Below are 19,913 nucleotides of genomic sequence, written 5' to 3' on the forward strand. Positions count from 1 at the left end.
TCTTACCGCTGTGGTTTCTCTTTTTGTAAAGTGTGAATTCTTTTACACTGAAGTTGTACATATTTTTTATTTGCTTTGGTTGGACTGATAAAATTATTTCGTAAAGTGACATTTCTCTAATGTTTTTATTTTCTGCGTCATGCTTTCGATTTCACCAGTGGTACTTACAGTTTCTAGACCACAAAGCCTGACGCTCGCCCATCCTGGGGCCTGTCAACTTGTCAGTACGTTCAGTACATGAAGAAATTACTTGTACTAAAGACCAGCACACACAAAGAGACCTCTCCTCAGCAGCCTTTAACATCCCACCCATTGGCAAATTTCTGACTCTCTGGGCTGATACGCACAAGCACAGACAGCTACAAATCACTTCACCGTCTATGAGTTATCTCTGTCAATTACTGACGATAAATGGCTTTGGCGCAGTGAAGGCCGGGTGCATCAATCCAGAATGTCTCACATTGTCCTAGCTTCTCCACTCTATTGATTCTACTTCTGCTGCTTCCATGATCCAGTTTTGATGGCCCCTGACCGCAGAAGCTAACTTGATCACTGATGTCAGATGAAAGGGTGGATATGTAACCCAAACTCCCACCCTGGGACATGTCCACATTCTTGATATCAGATCTGCCTCCCAACCCAACCGAGACTTAATATAGATCCACCGGAGTTGTCCCACTACAACTACTCCATACCAGATTTCAACCAAGGTTTGAATGCAATGTAATACCTTTTGTATGGGGGGAGGCTCCCACTTTACTAACATCCTTTGACCTTAAAGTGCTTTCAATGCACATCTTCACATGGAAGATATCTGTCGACATGACTCCATACATATAATCATTTCTTTCTTGCTCTCCATACCTTTTTGTCAGCTTTTTCCTCCCCAGCACAGCTAAATATGCTAATTCTACCCAGCTCACCTCCATAAAATGGCCTCCAAATGTATGTATCTCTCTGCCTGTGGCTTAACAGAATGACCATTCAGCAAGCTGGGGATGGAGTCTGTTGTGAGTCTGTTGTGAGTAGTTCGTGCCCGGAACAGCAGCTGTCTGTGTGATGGCTGTCTGCTGGATCGCCCACCACTGCTTTGAGTGATTCTCTCTCTTTCACTTTGCCTGGGGCACTCCATGTGTTGGAGGCATTGATCGGCCCTGAATTGGATTGCGGCGGGCCTGATTACTGATGTCAGAGTGTGCCGGGTCACGTGGGACCGTCGAATCTCCTCGTGCCAAGCCTCAGCCAGCTCGCGGCAGAAAAAGGGGATGGAGTCTGTGAGCTCGCCAGAGTTACATTCATCAGTATTAGTTACACGGAGCGTTAACGCAGCATGCCCACACATACTGTACACTTAACTGACACACAAACAAACTGCCAGAATGATCTCATTCTATTCTTGTAGCCATAAAGCAGTTGGTGTTCATGATTGGCATTAAATAGAGTGTGGGACCATGTCGGACTACGGAGGGGTTTCAGAACATAGTACCAGCAAATTGCCACTTTACATACTGTAGTTTTATATTTAGAGTGTCCCCCGTGCTAGAGAGTTAATGACTGATGGAATATTTCGACCCTTCTTTGTGTTATTTCACCATGTGATGCTACTGACACAAAGATTCTTCAATGCAAGGGTGCACGCCATGACTTTGTGTGCGTGATGTTTGGTGTTTGTTTGCACTCAGCTGTGTATGTGAGTTTGGAAGTGATTCTCCGTGCATCATTTGTTTACGCCTGGAATAGTGACCATCATCTTTTCTCCTAAGAGAACAATAGCTATTTTTCCCCTTTGCTCGGGAGACAATGAAGTGCCTTCCCGCCTCGCGAGCGACAGGCCAATAAGAAACGTAATTGGATCTGTCAATCAAACATTGCTGCAGCATGGGGAAAGGGGGGGTCGTGCAGGCAGGTGGGTGGCAGTGTGGGAGGCGGGAGGGAAGCTGGACAACAGGAGTCGTGCAGAGGAAAGGAGGAAAGAGAGATGGAGGTTTGCTGCTGCAAAGCATTACCACACACAGCTCCCCCTCTGCACACTGCCCGGAGGCGCTCAGCAACGGTTACAGAGGTGTACAATTGCTGTGTTTTGTTGTTTGTTTGTACCAGGGCCAGGGGTGTGACGATCTGTCTTTGTTTGTAGGTATTAGTGGGTCGGAGATGTGGCTTTGATGCGACTACGCAGGAGAGCCAGGGCTGCCAGAGCCTCTGAAGGTCACAGTGGATGTACTAGAGCTGATGTATCCTGTCTGTGCTTTGTATGCGCTCAGGCCATCAGACATGTTGTTTTTTCATACCAGGGGAAGGTTCTGTCATTAGTCAGGGGGGCCCAGGATGCTTTAGTAGTATTTTTTTACGGTACAACACACACACTGAACATCACCTTGTCACATTAAATCATCAGCATATTCATGTGGGTGCTTACTTTAGCCTGTACATGTGATTGGATTATGTGTATCTGCTGCTAGATGAGCAGCGTGCACATCAGTACGCTTGTACACACGCGCTTTGATTGTATGCATTTGTCTGTTGCTCTAAGTTCTAATGACAACTACTTAAATTAAGAGCCCATTTGCAGCTTCCCTGACAGACACGTTAAGTGCACATTCAGATATTGTGCTTTTCTGGCTCCGTCTGTGAGCCCTACCTGGGCTTTTAGGAGATGGCTTTTTCGTGTCTTTGGTGACACTCTTTTTCCATTATTAGCCGAGTTTGAGCTTGTTACAAAGGAGAGGCACTCTGTCGTTCCTCACATTGTGGTGCACACAGTGTAGTGCTGTGCAGTATGTCTCTTTCTTGAACAGACAAAGGATGTTTGAACTGTGTGTACGGATAAGCTATTGAATGAAGTGCAAGTCCTCCTGATTTGCCTTGGCACTGAAAGAGACTTGTGGAGAAAACTGCAGTATACATGGTCATTGCTGGGTCTCACACAAAGTCATTGTGCTGCATACTTTGCGGGGAACTTTCTTCTTCCTTAAAAACTTGAAGAAATATAACCTAGGGTGGACAAGCTGCGCTGTAAATCCAGAAAAGAATACAGTCTTACCACATTGCAAAAAGAAGAAACCAAATACATGATTATGATTTAGAGGAGTGAAAAGAGACCTGTCAGGTCTCTTCCAAGGTTTTCTCCGTGCTCTACTTAAAGGGTGGAAATAGGAACAAACCTGATTTAAAAGCTAATATTTGTTCCTTCTCATAAATAGGGCAGAAACGCAAGACTAAACTAACTCAGCAGAATGTGTTGCTGGAGAACAAAACCAAAAGTCTGTCATCATGCTGGCTGCAATAAAATGACATATTTCATTTACTACTATGCACTGCAGATTGCTATAAAAACCGATGGCAAGATCGTAATATAGTCTTCAACTTGGAATATATTTGAAGATGATGTAAAAGCATGAGAGACTGTTAAGTGTAGCTTGACCTTATTAAGTGCTCTTCTTCAGTATTAAGAGCCTGTAACATTAAATAGAGGTCAGCAGGTTTAAGTGTTGTGTCATTTAAGTTGCAGCAATCTTGCTTTTGTGCTGACAAGCCCTCTTAAATTCAGCTTGACATTATCCAGACCTGTGCTGTTACAGTCAGCCATGCAGGGCCAGCGTCTCTGCCGATCAATTAAGAATATGTGTGCCCCTTCTGCGAGCCTTCCTAATTTTGGTTTTGTTATGAGAAACAGTCCCTCTTATCCAGGCTTCTAAAGTAGGTAATTACACTGAGAGACTCCCTGTGGGGGAATAAAACAAATGACACAGAAAATACAGGCATTCTTCATCGCCACTCACTCAAGCCCTTCCTCTGCTCCGCTTCTAATACTGACATGCCCCCGGATACAAAAGAAGTCACAATAGAACACACTGGTGTGCTCATGAAAATGAGTGGGGTCGGCTGGAGAGGAGTCTGAAAACGACGGGGTGGTGTCACAACTTATGGTCATGGTGTAAGTGGTTAAACATTCAGAGCTAAACAAAACATATGGTATTTGCATAGTTTATAAGGACCATGACAGAAAAGGCATCTGTCCTGCCAGTTTGCAGTGACAGGCTGCAGGGAGCATTACTCATCATTACAATCTTTGCTGGCAGCCTATTTTCATCACATTACAGTGGTATAATGAAGCGTAACGTGCTCGCGTCCTCAGGTTCTCTGAGTAGTTCACCATTAGCACCAGCCGAGGGCATTCATCCAAGTAGCTTTATTGAACTTTCCACAGTTAGTTTGTTGTATAATTAATTCATTACTGCACAACATTGCATGTAGGTGGAATTTGGTACAGTAGCAGCTGAAAGTTTTTAAAATTTCTCTAGTTTTGACTGTTGTGACAGCTTTGAGGTGACTTACACTTATTGGAAGACACGTTCACTGCATTTAATTGCCAATTAAAAAAAACAAAAAACAAACATGTGCTGTATTGAAACAGTTTTATTCATTCAATTCCGAAATCAGACCACCAACTCTCTCTGCTCTTCTTCTTTGTTTCCTTTACAGGAGCAAGGCAAAGTAGGTGTGACTTTCAACATTGGAACAGTGGACATCAGCGTTAAAGAGACGACCACGGCGGTAAACGATGGCAAATACCATTTGGTCCGTTTCACCAGGAATGGGGGCAATGCCACCTTGCAGGTGGACAACTGGCCGGTCAATGAGCACTTCCCCTCAGGTACTGTCCCTCTCAATGCCTTTGCTTGATGAAAATCAAAAAATATTATAATTATTATGATATAAAATTGATATTAAACCCGCTGGACACCACCTATTAATGCTTGGGGCACCACCAAGGAAAAAAATACAGATACAGAAAGTTTTACTTTGTTGTGTTATTTATAAATAAAAAAGTCTCTGCAGAGGAGGCAGCACCGAGTCACTTTGGTAGTACGCACATTTCTTATGTGGCAAAAAAAAAGCATAACCCTGACTCCACAGGAATGGCACACACCAAGCTCAAATCTTTTGTTTGCAAGAGGCATTAACTTTGCAACATCTGGTCAATTCAGGATAGGGATTGGAGAGGACTGAGAGGTATTTGGTCGGTGGGCAAGCAAGGAGTGGCTACAGGCAGAACCAAGGGTGGGCTGCTGGCCAGATAAAGCTGCTGTCTGCCTGTATCTCTCATTCCCAGGTCAGCAGAAGCAGCACAGCAGCAGAATACAAATAGGGTCATCAAATGGAGCCTGCTCCATTTGGGAGCTCAGGCACTCCCTTTGTTTGGAACCAAGACGTGCCACTCAGCTTGCTAGGTGAGAGATAGAGAAAAGAGGAAAAAAAATTCTCTCTCTGCTTCTATTTAACAGTCCGTTAAATTGAAATGCCTCTTCTGGTCTTTGATATCTGTGTCTCCTTGTTAGCGAGTCAGGAGAGGCCACCGTTGTTTCCTTGTTCGGTATTACCCATCCTTCAATTTCACATAGTCAAACACAGCAGATGCACAGGGAAGCAACACAGGCTCAAAGTGGCAGTTGAGGCAAAGAGACATTGGGTTGACAAAAGATGATATGAAAGCACATTGATCTCCCAGGTACAATTGAACCACGGCAGCATGGCACAATTGGACAGTAACAGCTGTAGAATAAATAGATAATACTGAAGGAATAAATAGCATTGCACAGATGTGCAGCTAATGTTAGCAGGGCAGGGAAATGACTGTGAATCACTAGCTAAAATAAAATACCTAATAAGGAACAGAAAAAAAAAAAGTTTTCACAAACGCTGATTCTACTCAGTGGTGGGAGGCGAACAAATAGGAGTTGATCCCTTTCACTTCTCAGCCTTATGTCTCAGCAGCCCTACAGCTCCTCGTATGCCTTCATCGAGGATAGGGCAGCATCTTCTCCTGGCGTGACCTGGCAGGCTCTTTTGGTTTGGTTCAGCGCCAGTGCAGGTGATGTTAATCGCTTCTGTCTCTGCCTTTCTTTTGCCGTTGGCTGTCTTTCGTTTTTATTTGACCAGATAAAGTCGGACGGGTTTCATAACTGCGGTACAGCTGCAGCGATGCTGGAAAATACTGAGAAACTCCATAGCGTGTGGCACGCACATGTACACAGCCGACGTCTCCGTCACCTACACCCGCAGCTCCGGAGCCGCTTGTGGCTCTTCCATCTCTTTGCCATGGCTCCCTGTGGCTTTGAGAAAGTAATACGAATAAATAACAACTACTCAAATTCAATACATTTTATTTTATGTAGTTTTATTTCTTTTATGCAATAATTATGATTCCTGGAGATTTTGTTGATCTTGTAATATTTTCTCAAAGAGAGTATGCATCACGCCCTCTATGCATCAACTGTTGCCGTCAGGTTGGTGACTTATTGTGAACTCTCAACCCCTGGTAAGGTAACCATGGATACAGCCCCCCGCCATACATAGCTTAAGTGTAATGAAATTAGATATGCAGTGTTGCCTTCATTATCGCTATAAAATAGGTTTTGCTGCTCCAGATGGGTTTTATTTGGTGGGAATCGCACCCAAATGGCTATTTTAAAGCTGAAGGTTGCCGACCTCTGGCCTACACAAATGTGGAGTTTCCCATGTTCCCTCAGATCTCTGCTCCCATAGCACACAAGCATCAAACTACTCTCAATCTTTAACAGTCAGTCCTTTCAGATTGCAATTGAACAATTGAACTGCCTTCATAATTATCTTGAAGTGCCCCCTGCGTCAGCACTGAATGGTTTCGCTTTGTTTTCTCAACCTTTCATCAATAATAATTATCCGTCAATATCTCTAACCCAAAGTCAGCGTCTATTCAGAAATCACTGTGGCTACTTAGTTTAATGCCATGCACAGCTGCTTTGGATTCCTTCAAAGCAATCCCGTTGAGGTTTGCTCCCTTTTCTGTCCGTCTGCCTGCCATTGTCTCAGAGAGGAGTTGAGGTCAGGGGAATCGAATGCGTGGTAATTTCTTTTTCACTCCTGCTCAGGTAATTTGCGGGACACAGTGATAGTAATTCAACAGTGATTGATTTTATTATTATTTTTTTAATTTATTTATTTATTTTTCCAAATCCTCCTCCTTTTGTAAAGGCATTGTCATCTCATGAGTAATTGCATGTCAGAGTGCAGACTCATCGACTGCTTTCTCACACTCTCAACACTTAACTTGAAGGCAGCCGCCACCACAAGCATCTCAGGTCGTTCAATAAACAGTTACCGGATCTGGGCATGCCCTCGCTCCCTTGTCGGGAATAGGTAGGGACAAAGGTGCTGGTTGATTGCTTGTCATTCAGAGCTGTTTACAAAATAGGCCAAGCCTGTGGTGTGTAAACTGGACATCTTAACAGTAGTGTTTGTAAAGCTAGCCCGCAAAAGTACAGGAGGAGTTTTTTTGCACCATGACCTCATTTTCATTATTACTCCTCCACGAATTACTTCTTAAAGGCTAGTTCCAATTAATAGCTTCCCATTAGCCCTAATAAAGTTGCCAGGTGGATTTCTGACATCAAGGAATGTTCAGGCGTAATCAACATCAGCCTCTGGGGCTAGTGGAATGATTGCTTGAGTCTAGCTCCAAAAGGGAGCCAATCCATATCTGAACTCTGAAGCGAGTGCCACGTCTTTGCCAGGTATTGCATATGCAGTCAGGCACTGCCAAGATGAGGTCAGCAGAGCAGCAACTTCCAGACCGTTATGTGTTATGTGTTTCCTCAGAAACATATTTAAATGAATAGAAGCGATTTTATATTGGCGTAACTAGGGAAGCCGCACAGGCGGTCCAATGATCATACACATATCACACAAATCCCCAACTGTTAATAAGATCATCTATTTACAAGGTTATAGTTTGCTGAAGAACTACTGAGTTCTTATTTAACTTTTCATTCATTCATTCATTCATCTTCTATCGCTTATCCGTTTTGTGGGGGAAGCTGGAGCCAATTCCAGCTCACCCTGGACAGGGCCGACATACAGAGAGAGACAGAGATGAACAACCGCTCACACTCAGGCCTACAGACAATTTAGTGTCACCAAATAAACCAAACATGATTGACTTGCAGCACGGCATAGTGGTTAGCGCTGTTGCCGCACAATAAGAAGGTTGCGGGTTTGGTTCCCGGCCTGGGGCCTTTCTGTGTGGAGTTTGCACAGCCTCCCTGTAGGTTTCCTCCCACCGTCCAAAGACATCAGATTTTGGTTGACTGCTGACTCTAAACTGTTCATAGGTGTGAATGTGCGTGAGTGGTTGTTTGTCTCTGTTTGTCTTTGTGTGTTGTACCCCACCCCCTCGCCTGATGTGAGCTGGGATTGACTCCAGCAGCTCCATGAAACGGAAAAAGCGGTAGAAGATGGATGATGTCTTTGGACGGTGGAGGAAACCAGATTACCTGGAGGAAACCCACTTAATTGAGTACACAAAATTGAGGTTATCGAAGTTATCAAATAAAAGAGCTTTTGTGCCAGACAATTAAAAAAGACATTACTAAGTTGACATTTAAAAATATTATTGCAATACGGACAGTACATCCAAAGACCAAGGGCGAGTGACGCGGACAAAAATATACTTCCTATTTTCTCTCAAATCTTTTGTTTTTCTTGGCATCGAGTAGACCTGGTCTTTCAGTTTGCACGGTGAGTAACACATCCTTGAGCTAATGTTCTATGCAGCAGTGGGCAATATCAAGGTCAAAAGAATATATTTCTTCGCAGCAAAGGCAATCTTCACACATATGAAAATAACATTCTGGCTCATAGTAAGAGAGGATGTCTACAGAGCAGGCCGCTCAGAGCCTTTTATAAGAAAAATTAAGAGGGTTCAATGAACTTGCTATATACTGCACTACATGTGTCTTTAACTTTTACCTGAATCCAGTCAGGATAGATACATCTGTAAAATCCAAAGAACAGTTCAGTCACAAATTCAGTCTTTAATAGCACAAGAATGAATATCTTGCTATGATATTATTGTTAGGATTATTAATTTAACTTCATGTTCATTACTAAGGCTGGAATGTTGAATTGACTGGCAGTATAGTGAGAGGGGTCTCTAATATTTTATGCTGCCTCTTCCTAAAGATAAGTGGAGGAGGAGTACCTCATTTTAATAAAATGTTAATGTCCAACTCTACCAACCTTGACCTCAGTAAAAAAAAAAAAAAAAAAACACACCCCCCCCCCACACACACACACACAAAAAACAGTCACAGGAAACAGACGTATCTTATTTTCACCACTGAAACATTCAATTTGTAGATTAAATTTATCAAATAATTGAATGATATAAGCTGTTGCTGTTGGCTTTTTTTGCTAGCAGATCATGAACTGGACTACTTTTATTAGCCTGTTGCAAGAGTGTCAATGTGTCCCCAGATCTCAGCAATTATGCAGTTCACTGCCATCAAAACGGAAAGATTAATGCTTTAAAGGTAACATTGTGATGAACCATAACAATTATTTTCTTTACATCACTTTTTGCCTTTATTGAATATTCAGGTGGGCACATGATTAAGATCCTAAAACCAAGGATGTAATTCCCCCTAAACCCACAAGACAATTTGCTTAAAAGCTTTTTTTAAATAGTAATATTTAATCAATACACAATTTGCCCAGTGCAATTTCGCACAAAATAGGTTTTCTGAGGAAAAACTGTGTATTTTAAATCTGGAAATACTGAGAAATAAGACCAAAAAAAGGAGTTATCTGCCTCACAGTCCTATTCTTCCCTATAACAATATACCCATACTGATCCCATAAAGCAGCATCTCCATCAGCTTACATGTGCTCAGTGTGTGTTTGCGTGTGGGCATTGAGTGTATGTGCGTGTTCACTGCTTTGTCGCTTCCTTTTTCTAATTATTCTCCCTCTCTAACGGCGCCTTGTCAGATCTCCATTCTTGTTTTGTCCCCAAATTCCTTTTTGGTGCACGTTTCTCTTCCCTTTGGAGTCGGTGTTCATCAGGCCTGTGCATCTCTCCTACAATCCTCTGTACTTTTGTGGCAACCCACATTACTGCAAGGGGTTTGTCTTTGTTTAGTGAGAGGGTTCCAGTTTCCTTATATAACACGCAGAATGCATGTGCTCTTTGATTTTGGATTACATGATCTTTTTTCCGTGAGTTTGAATTTTTGAATCAAACAATTACTTGACCGAACTGGGTGGAAATTGTGCATTACACTTTGCCAGAGCTGGCTGAGGTTCAGGCATTGTTTCAGATGAATGACCATTGGGCTAACTGCTCTGTTTATGCCTTGGGGAAAGTGTGTTTCTGCGTGTGTGTGTGTGTATGTGTGTCTCTTCCGTCCTTTGTGGGTACAAGAGGGTTGGTCATAATGATAATGGCCTCGTGTTCATTTTCAGACTTGAATATGCAGTCAAACATACAAAGACCTTCATCCCCGCTCGCATGCACATAACGTTCCAATTTCCACAACCTGAAACAAACACTCTGAAAACATCTGCCAATCGTTGTCTTGAAATACAGACAAAACAATTCCTCTGGAGCAAGATAAATCCCCACGCCTCCCCGGGGCCAAACACGATTAGCCCTATCTAAGACACAATCTCTGTCGTTCTCAAAACTCAGACTAAGCTGAAAGTAGAAGCCGCTAGTCTAATTCATCCTTTCAGCACCATACATTTCAGAGCAACCTGATAAATGATGAATTTACTCACTGGCTTTGTCTGATGTCTGGGAGAGAATGGAAGGAGGATAGAGGGAACGCAAGCATGAGGAACAGAGAAACATGGGTGAATAGGAAAAAAAAAAAACAGAGCCACGGAGGGGATGCAGAAGCATTTAATGGAGTAGATGACAGGAATAAGTTGACAAAAGGGAGAAACAGCTGACATATAGACAGGCAGGCAGAGGAGAAAAGGGAGAGAAAGAGGATAGAGAGTGAGTGGAGAGTAGATAAATGACACCAGAATTGCGTCTGCAGCTGAAGAAGCCCGATTCAGCCAAGAAGAGCAAAAAGGGCTGATTGCACCACAGAGAGACGGGGTGAAAGAGAATAGCGGGGAGCAGATGAAGGAGCGGAGGATAGCTGTGTGGATGGTGGGCCAAAGAAAAAGAGAGAATAGAGTGAAACCTGAGAAGACGGGCGAATAGCCAGGCAGAGAGACGAGGGGAGACAAAGATGAAAGTCAGGTGTAGATTGGAGAGAAGGTGGGTGGTGCAGGATATTCATAACCAGGGGCTGCAAAAAGCTAGCGATGGTGTTGAGCTGCAGAATGATGATTTTTGGACAGGGACACAGTGTATCAAATGTACTTATCATCCCCAAATGGAGAAAATGCCAGGAGTATGTCACAGTAGCCATTTTCACAGTTTTGATGCACTCTCAGCACCGGCCCTGTGATGGAACCCCAGTGAGATTAGTCTGGCAGGCAAACTGAATAAAATGAAGAAACAAACCAGCAGACGACTGTCGCTGTGCCAGTATTTGTGTTGACTGAATAGCTGCCACCAAACATTTAGACATTGTTTTGGCCAAGGAAGAAAAATAGGAAAGGCATGCATTAGGGCTAAAAGATACACAAGAAAACAACAAAACACTGTCAAAAAAATTTGTAACATCAATCAGTAATGTGCAGGCCTTCTTTGCAGCATTAAAACACTTGACTGTGATTATAAGCATCAAAAAGTACAATACACCTTCAAAGATATTCTGAAAGGATTATTAATTTAACTTTAACAATTTTGAAAAATGTGTACCAGGAAATAATGAGCATGCCAGACTGTTTCATTACCTACCATTAATAATCCTTAATTTGTGTTCAGGTAGGTCCCCAGTGTTGATGATGAAAAACCGGGTGAGAAGATATACTGTGAGTCTTTTAACATGGTTAAATTAAACCCAGCTAACCAAGAGAGACCCATATTTCTGCCACAACAAACACATTTTACTCTTAAAATCATTTCAACAGCAGCATATTTGACAGTAGGTGAAAATTATGGGATAATTGTGTATAATTCATTTTGGTGTTAGAGCAATTTAACAACAAAAGTCGTAAAGTTGGCAGAATGTATTTATATGTCTATATATTTTTTTCTTTTATTTGATGGGGACAATATTGATCAATGTTGAGCACAAAACCAGCTCCAAATGAGCCAAGTAGATTAGTCTGTCTTTATGATGACAATCAATACAAATGGAAAAAAAGAGAAAACAGCATTTTCTTTATAAAGGGATGCACACAATACACAGTTCAATAGTACATCACATAACAGTTATCCACAACCACACTACAAAAAAACGGTTGCTAAGCTAACATCAGCCATCATGGTTTATACCAGGCCTGTCAGGCCATGCCCGCCAAAATCCCGGGTGTATTAAAATGATTAAAGGTTGGTGTTATTGGAATATTTTATTTGTGCAAAGAAAATGTGTTGCATCTTATGTGACACATGGACAAAGGCTGGCATTTGGATTGGTACCTCATCGTCAAATGTCCTTCCTGAGCATGTTGCACTGAAGGATTTGGTGCAAGAAATTTTTATGGTAATCATATAGTTGAAGGTATACTAACCCTAACCCTTAAAATATGATCATTTTGACTCATATTCATTGATTGAGCAAACAGAAATAAGCATACATTTACATATGAAATGTCAAAATTACTCCAGTGTACAAAGAAATCTGCGCTGGAGAAAGTTGAGATTCATAGTGGCACAAAATTGGTATTTTCTCTTTGCTTCAGTAAGAAGTTGATGAAAAATCTGTGGGGAATTATGCGTCCACTCTGTTTTGGCAAAATACTTGAGGGTAGAATGATTTTTCTAATAAAAGATTGTGCTTTTATTGGCAAGGTCATCCGTTCTGAAGTCACCTTTAGAAATTAAATATCAAATTGACAAACTAGACAGATTTTTCTCATTAGTTGGACAATTAGCTTGTGGTGTATTCATTACAGAGGGGACTGTCACCTCATTAATCACCCAGAACAATGTAAGAGTTATACCTGAGACCATGCCATTAGCAATGCACGGCAAGCTTAAAGCCCCCTCCCTCTTGTCTGAAGATGTGATTTCACTCCAGCTAAATAACAGTGTGAGACTGCGGTTGGGCCAAAGAAAAGAGACACACACACAAAAGAGACACACACACACACCATTCTCAACCCACTCTCCCAAATTCCAAACCTCTCTGACTGTCCCCTTGGTTTGACATACAACCGCTGTGCTTTCCTCTATGGTCCTGGTCCAGAGCAGAGTGTATTTGGTTGCCACCCAAAACCTGCTTGAGATTAAAGGAATGGGGAGGAAGTCCTGCTAGTCGCTGATTAACCTGCTGGCATGCTGTACATACAGTCCTTTAGAGCCTTGAACTCCCTTGCAGCCATATCCACGCTCGCTCCCTGCTGGAGAAAAACGTGTGCTTGGCTGGTTTCTCCTCGAAAAATTTAAAAGATGATAGAAATAACTGGCAGAGTGAGAGGAAATGGAGACGAGCTTATGATTTACATAACTACTTTAAAACTCGAGTGACTTCAAATTCAGCTGATGAAATTTAGTCATTCCATAAAATTACGGTGCATTCACTCTATAATTTCAATCAGCAGTTTTGGCTGTATCAATTCAATCCTTTAAAATATTTTCCGGCTATAGAGATTCACATGATGTCAAAACTTAGTCAGGTGCTTTTTGGTTTTTTTTTTGGGAGAAGGGGCAGTCCAACAGTTTTGTGAGGTTGAAATGGCCAAAGGCTTAGTTTTAGGGCTCCAGTTACAATTACATTTCTGGTCACATGGTTAATCAGTGAAGTAATGGGCTGTAGAATGCATGAGGTCAGAGACAGTTCCCTTCCAAATATAATAAAACAGTGTGTTTCCGCGTGCATCCTTGCGTGAATTGCATTGTAAACAGTTCAATCACCTGAGAGAATTCTGCCAGCCGAACTGGGAGGATTCAAGGTCTTTTCTCAGTTATGAAGCGTCTGCCCTTTCGGTTGTTTTATAAGCGATGGCATGGTACCTTTTTCCTGGTTCTTCTTTTTTTTTTTTTGTTGTTGTTGTTTTTGTTTCTTCAAAATCCTTCCAACCTGCATAACGAGCGACATCAAGGTGTCGTTCATAATTCTATACCGCCCTCATACTGTTTTGTCACATCTCACCGTGTTTGAAGATGGAGCTGTACGTCTCAAGTCGTCAGTGTTGACAGAACTGTCGTGGCTCTTAGAAGGTATGCTCCTGTGATTGTCAGACAAAATGTAGCATCATGGCACGCACACAACAAGAAATCCTATCATACCAGAAATAACATTTGCAGTAAAAGGGTGCCAATTATAATTTGCTCACATATACATGAAATACATAAGCTCATGGTCCTCAGAATAGGAAATGTGCCAGCAGCTGGGGTGGTGCACTTCTCTTCCTTTCTTTTTTGTTTTTTTGTTTTTTACCTAGAGGACCTCCCACCATGTCAGTAATGATCTCATTTGTATGCATTGTCCTCTTCAAATCTGTGTCACGTTGGGACTTCCCTCCCAATAGGCCCATAGTACTCCCAATTACCACTTCCTCTTCTGACATTGCCCCCGTTTTTCGCTGCAAATCTGCTTCACAGCTCCTTCACTCTAAATAGGCTACTAAACCAAATTCATTGGCCCTTGAAATGTAAAAGCAGGTGGTGTCCAGTGGGAAGAATTAGTGCACATAAATTACCTCAATTTTGCTTCAGAGAAGGGCAGTTAATACATGTTTACCTTTTTGATAACCTTTATTTTGTCTTTACAATGAAATATGATGAATGTGTTGTAGGACTGTGATGCATTTCCTGTGTCTTTAATGATTGTTGCAGATTATTGATGTGTGTTTTTCTTGACTGCTTTTGGATATGTGCCTTGCTTTTAATCCATAGACGTTTTCTCAAATATTGTTGTGGAGTGCTTTATAAATATGAATCATAAAAATCTAAACTAAAGCAAACTTCTTGAGAAAAAAAAAATCTTGATAAAGCCGCTATAAATATTTCTAAACAAAGATAAAACTCATTATAAAACACTGTATAAATGTGTGATGTCTGTTGCTGTTGCCAACTCTTTCAAGCTGTTTGTTAAACTTTCAAATTTTAAAGGCAACAGCGACATTGAGCGCTATCAAACGGCAAGTAAGAAAATCCCGTTCAAATATACCCGGCCAGTAGAAGATTGGCTTCAGGAGAAAGGTAAATCTTTATCGAACTTCAAGAATGTTTTACGTTTGATTTTCTGTCATTTCATTGGCTTGTTCCCCTCCAACCTCTGAGAATGAATAACCATCCCTTAAACCATTTAAAAAAAAAAAAAAAGCAGGTAAAACAGTAAACCGTACTATTTGTACTTTCCTATCCTTTTTATTTATTCATTCAAATTTCTTTCCCCTTTTTGTCATTGTTATCTTTTTAAATTCTGTTAACTCATGTTGTCCAGTTAAAGGGACTGGAAAGAGATTTTCTAAATGGTGCAGCAATAACAGTTTAAGGATCAAGTACTCCTAATCTTTTGTGCAAAATTGACTTGGAGAAGGTATTGAATATGCTGCAACAGTAGGCCGATTGTTTTGAGAGGAGAATTAGCTCCCTTGGCTCAAATCCTCTGCAATGTTTGAGAACAAACTAATCAGTGGGCATATCCCCCTGAAAACTCTCCAAACAGCAGGTACTTTCCCCTGCTGTAATTGATCTGATTATTGTTGCACACATCACACGCTGTAAAATCCTCACTTGTTTGGTGATGGAGCGCTAATTGGAGCCTTTTTGACGCAAAGCGGCACATTGAGCCAGCCACTGGTGCACTGTGCCCTGATAGAGTTGTGCTTTTTAGTCAGTGAGATTATCAAGTCAGCACCCCATCTGCGGGGATTTAAAAAAACTTGCTCCTCGATCCGTTTTTGTCCCCCCCCCCCCCCCCCCCCCCCTTGTCTTTTGGTACCTTCTAAAATTTCCTCTTTATAATATCATTATAAACTGCTTTTAAAGTTCATTGCACATAAAAATCTTAACCTTATTATAAAGTCCCTTTAACAAATGCTAAAACAAAGACAGTTCTGAAGAATCCCATTACTGTTGCATGCATGACTCCACACGTTATTTCATTTTCGCCTCTCTGATATGAATGTCCTGTCCCTGTCATTCCATGCCCAATGTATTATGTATTATAATTGTGCAGATGCTGCGCATGTAACAAGCTTGCAATTCTATGTGTCTGTAAATTATACAATACGATTTTTAATTATGATTCTTGTATTGTGAAAGTTGTGCATTTTCATCCCATAATTAATGCATGAGCAGTGTGGTTTGACAATGATATTTAGGCTTCTCCTAATGAAATTCACCAAGACGTGTGTGTGTGTGCGTGTGTGTGTGTGTGTGTGTGTGTGTGTGTGTGTGTGTGTATTGCTCACACTTTATCATAATATGCCAAAACCTGTATACATATTTATTAATCATTTTGCCGCATGAGTTCACAGTTTGGTCCACAGAATATCAAGGGTTTCCAGAGTACATGTTTCAGTATATTTGCATGTTTACTCTTACGATAATGCAGTTGAAGCTGCATAGAATCTGTTGTTTTCAGCTTTGGGAGCCTCTGTCAGTGGTGCTTTTTCTTGTCTATATAAAGAAAAAGCCTCCCTATTGTTCACATCTAGCTGCAGCCTTTTAAAAAGAACAAACAGGTGGGGTTGTTGTGAACTTATGCCTATTTCTTCTCAGTGTAGAAGCATGTTTCATCACCATTATAGTTTTAATTTCAACTGCTGTCATTTCACTGAGCAGTAAATCAGTATTTAAAATTTTATAATACGTGTTGGACCTTTTATTGCTGCTTCTATTTGCAGTGAAACTATAGTCCCTTGTAAAAGTGCATGTCGAACTGCAGTGTTTTTGTGCTTTACTTGTTTTTCACATAACATTATTACTTCAAGCTGCCTTCGACACGTAATAGAAGTCTTTCCTCCCTCCTGTATCAGGCCGGCAGCTGACAATCTTCAACACCCAGGCCACTATCTCCATTGGCGGAAACGACCGGAAGCGGCCCTACCAGGGTCAGCTCTCTGGCCTCTACTATAACGGCCTCAAAGTCCTCAACATGGCTGCCGAGGGCCATGCCAACATCAAGGTGAACGGCAGCGTGCGGCTGGTGGGCGACGTGCCTACCAGCCGGGGCGCTGCGCGCACCACCACCTCAGTACCGCCGGAGATGTCCACCACCTTTATTGAGACCACCACCACGCTGTCGACCACGACCACCAGGAAACAGCGCTCACCACCCACTATTCAGGTAGAGCAGCGGCTGATGAAAGAGAAAAAGTATGACAGTGTGAGTTTTTGTGTTTCTTTGTGGCTGCTGTTTAACCTGTAGTAGTACGCCATCTGATTTAATTCAGGGTCGGACATATATAAGAGCATGCCAGCCTCTGGCCTGACTTGTGCTCTGGTGCAACACAGATGGTGTTTATGGTGTTTGATTTATGCAAATAGCAGTATGCATACTAACGGCGCTACATTTCAGCAAAAACCACATTTCATTTTCTTTCTCATGTGTGTCAGTATGAACCTAAAGCTAGCAGTTTGGTTAGCTTAGCTCCGCATTTAGGGGACCCAGGGGAAAAGACATGCTGCCCTGTAGCACCTTTAATAATCAAAAAACAAACAAACTCAGGAACCAAAGTGTAATAAGGACAATATGCCATTTGACGAGTGATTATGCACTGAATAAGCCAACTAATGAGATAAGTGACTGCTGGCAACATATTTAGCATGCAGAGATGACATTGCCATTAGTCCTTTCATATAAGTCTCTGCAGGAGAGCAAATGATTGTATTTCCCAAAATGTCCAACCCTTCCTTTAATATCTTAGAATGATCTTAAATCCACAGTTTTATGACTCACTCTGTGGTGCAGTGTGGTGTTCAGTTTTTCAGGATTTTGTCTGGCAGGAGATTTGGACTCTTCAGAGACCAGGTTTCTGAATTGCATGGACCACAGTTATCTGTGAGCTAAATGTTTTGTTGATTTTTTTTTTTTTTTTTTTTTAAACAATGTGACAAAATAACAACAACAACAACAGCAACAAAATTCTGTTTTTCTGTGGCTGACTGTGGTTAGATGCTGCACTGCTTTTTTGTTTTTTTTTTTCCTTTTTCTTCCACCTATAAATCACTCATGGTCAGGATACTGTATTTCTCATTCTATCGAGGCCAGAAGTGCTGCTGTTCATTGAGGTGTGCAAATCCGGTATCATCACCGTTCTCTTTCTCTAGATTTCTCTCTGTCTCTCTCTGTCAATCACCCAATCCAGCCTAACAGAGGCTTTTCACCAATACGGCCCAAACCCAAGCCAATGAACACGCCTGCTGTGCCTAGAAAGTAATCACACAGAGCGGTTCTTTGACACCCGGGGGACAAACTGAACCATTTGTTGCTCATATTAAAGCAATAACTCCCACTCACAGGTGAGACGGGATTTTGGGGGAGAGGATTGTTGGTGGACAGCAAACACGGGACAACTGTTATCAGACTCTTCACCTCAACTGCAGATTGACTGGTGTGCGGCTGTGCAGGCTTTTCTTGTCAGTGTTGACTGAGACTCGCATGTCTCCATCAGTGCAGTTGTGGGGGGGGGGCCGGAGTCGGAGCCTCTCCTGCGATTTGGAGAAAAGTCACGTGCTGTCATCCATACAGTTTGAAGGTCCGGAGCAAGTCAAGCATATTCTGTCTAGGCGGCATCAGTGACAATAATGATGGCTGAGCCGAGGATACATCTCAACCACTGTCTCCAGCACCATCAAGAAGGTCACATCATATAAGGGGGGGAAAAAAAATAGCTTTTAATGTCAAAGGCAATTAATATGAAAGGAAGTCAATAACGTTCTGTGTGCTATGAAATGCTTTTATATAACTTACTGCCCTTCTCAAGGTGAAATGTTGAAATGAAACCTCCATTGTCAATACCCAGGATGCGGCTGTTGGATGATGATGCTGGATGATGATGGATGATGCACTTATGAAACTTAGCAGTAATAATTTCGATTTTTGCACATGCTAACTTTTCACTTCACTGTTGAGGCGAGTCTGGAGTCCGGCGCATTGTTCATTCTTCTTCCACCAGTTCCCCTTGCAATGGCTGCCTTTATTCACACTACAGTGTCACAGAATTTCATTTGCCAAGGCCTTTAATTTTACAGTTCCCCAGTTGGCTGTCAAATACCGTGGTGTGAGAGGTAAAGAGGGGACCTGTACCAGTCTGGCAGATTTCTCCACCCCGCGGGGTAGGGGAGTAGAGGGAGTTGAGCTATCATTAGTGATGTATTGCAGTGCTGAAATAGAGCTATAGGCATCTGACACAGTATTTAAGGAGTAGAGTGTGTGTGTGTGTGTGTGTGTGTGTGTGTGTGTGCGTGTGTGCGTGTTTGTGTGCGCGCGCTCACTGCTGGAATAAAATGTGTGCGTTTTGGTATCTCTTCGCACATTTATTTTTGGTCCATTTCGCACCAGTTTCTTTTTTGGAGGCGAGTATTGGTGAATCCCTCGACATCTCATGATCAACAGAATGAAAGGCAGGGTTTGAAAGTGGAGAGAACCAATCTCACACTTAATTAATGATAGCTCTGCGGGGATGCACCGACATGACACACGTTTCGTTTTCTTTCGCACTCTCTCTCCCTCTCTCTTCATCTCTGTGTTACTTAGCCACTCCGCAGGGTCAAGCTGTCGACCTGGGGACTAAAGATTAGCCAGGAAAAAGGTTGGAATTCAGCTCAAGTCAAAGACTGGCTTGCACAAAGACCATTGTGAAATGTGATTTTCAACCCATGTAACAGACAGCAACTTGGATTTGAGGTTAAAAGTAATCAAACTGAGCATCAACAGTCAATTTTTTTTTTTTTTAAACGTTGTATCTGTGCTTGTCAAAAGTCCAGACGTGAGCTTTTAAAAACATTAAGTAAATAAGAGCTGTTGCTATACAGCTATTATCATAAACATAGCATAGTGTACCACTTATTCTCC

The 19,913-nt window shown here is 42.0% G+C and overlaps 1 protein-coding gene across 1 annotated transcript in view; it reads left to right on the top strand.

Moving 5' to 3' along the window:
* The window catches only part of nrxn3b (neurexin 3b), a 264,830-nt gene that overhangs the window by 217,941 nt on the left and 26,976 nt on the right, over window positions 1-19,913 (top strand). Inside the window, exons 16-18 of the mRNA XM_029495823.1 lie at window positions 4,483-4,654; window positions 14,999-15,088; window positions 16,873-17,183. Coding sequence (XP_029351683.1) covers window positions 4,483-4,654; window positions 14,999-15,088; window positions 16,873-17,183 — 573 coding nt within the window. The remainder of the gene's footprint in view (window positions 1-4,482; window positions 4,655-14,998; window positions 15,089-16,872; window positions 17,184-19,913) is intronic.

The sequence above is a fragment of the Echeneis naucrates genome, chromosome 24 (genome assembly GCF_900963305.1).
Source record: "Echeneis naucrates chromosome 24, fEcheNa1.1, whole genome shotgun sequence".
Classification (NCBI taxonomy): domain Eukaryota; kingdom Metazoa; phylum Chordata; class Actinopteri; order Carangiformes; family Echeneidae; genus Echeneis; species Echeneis naucrates.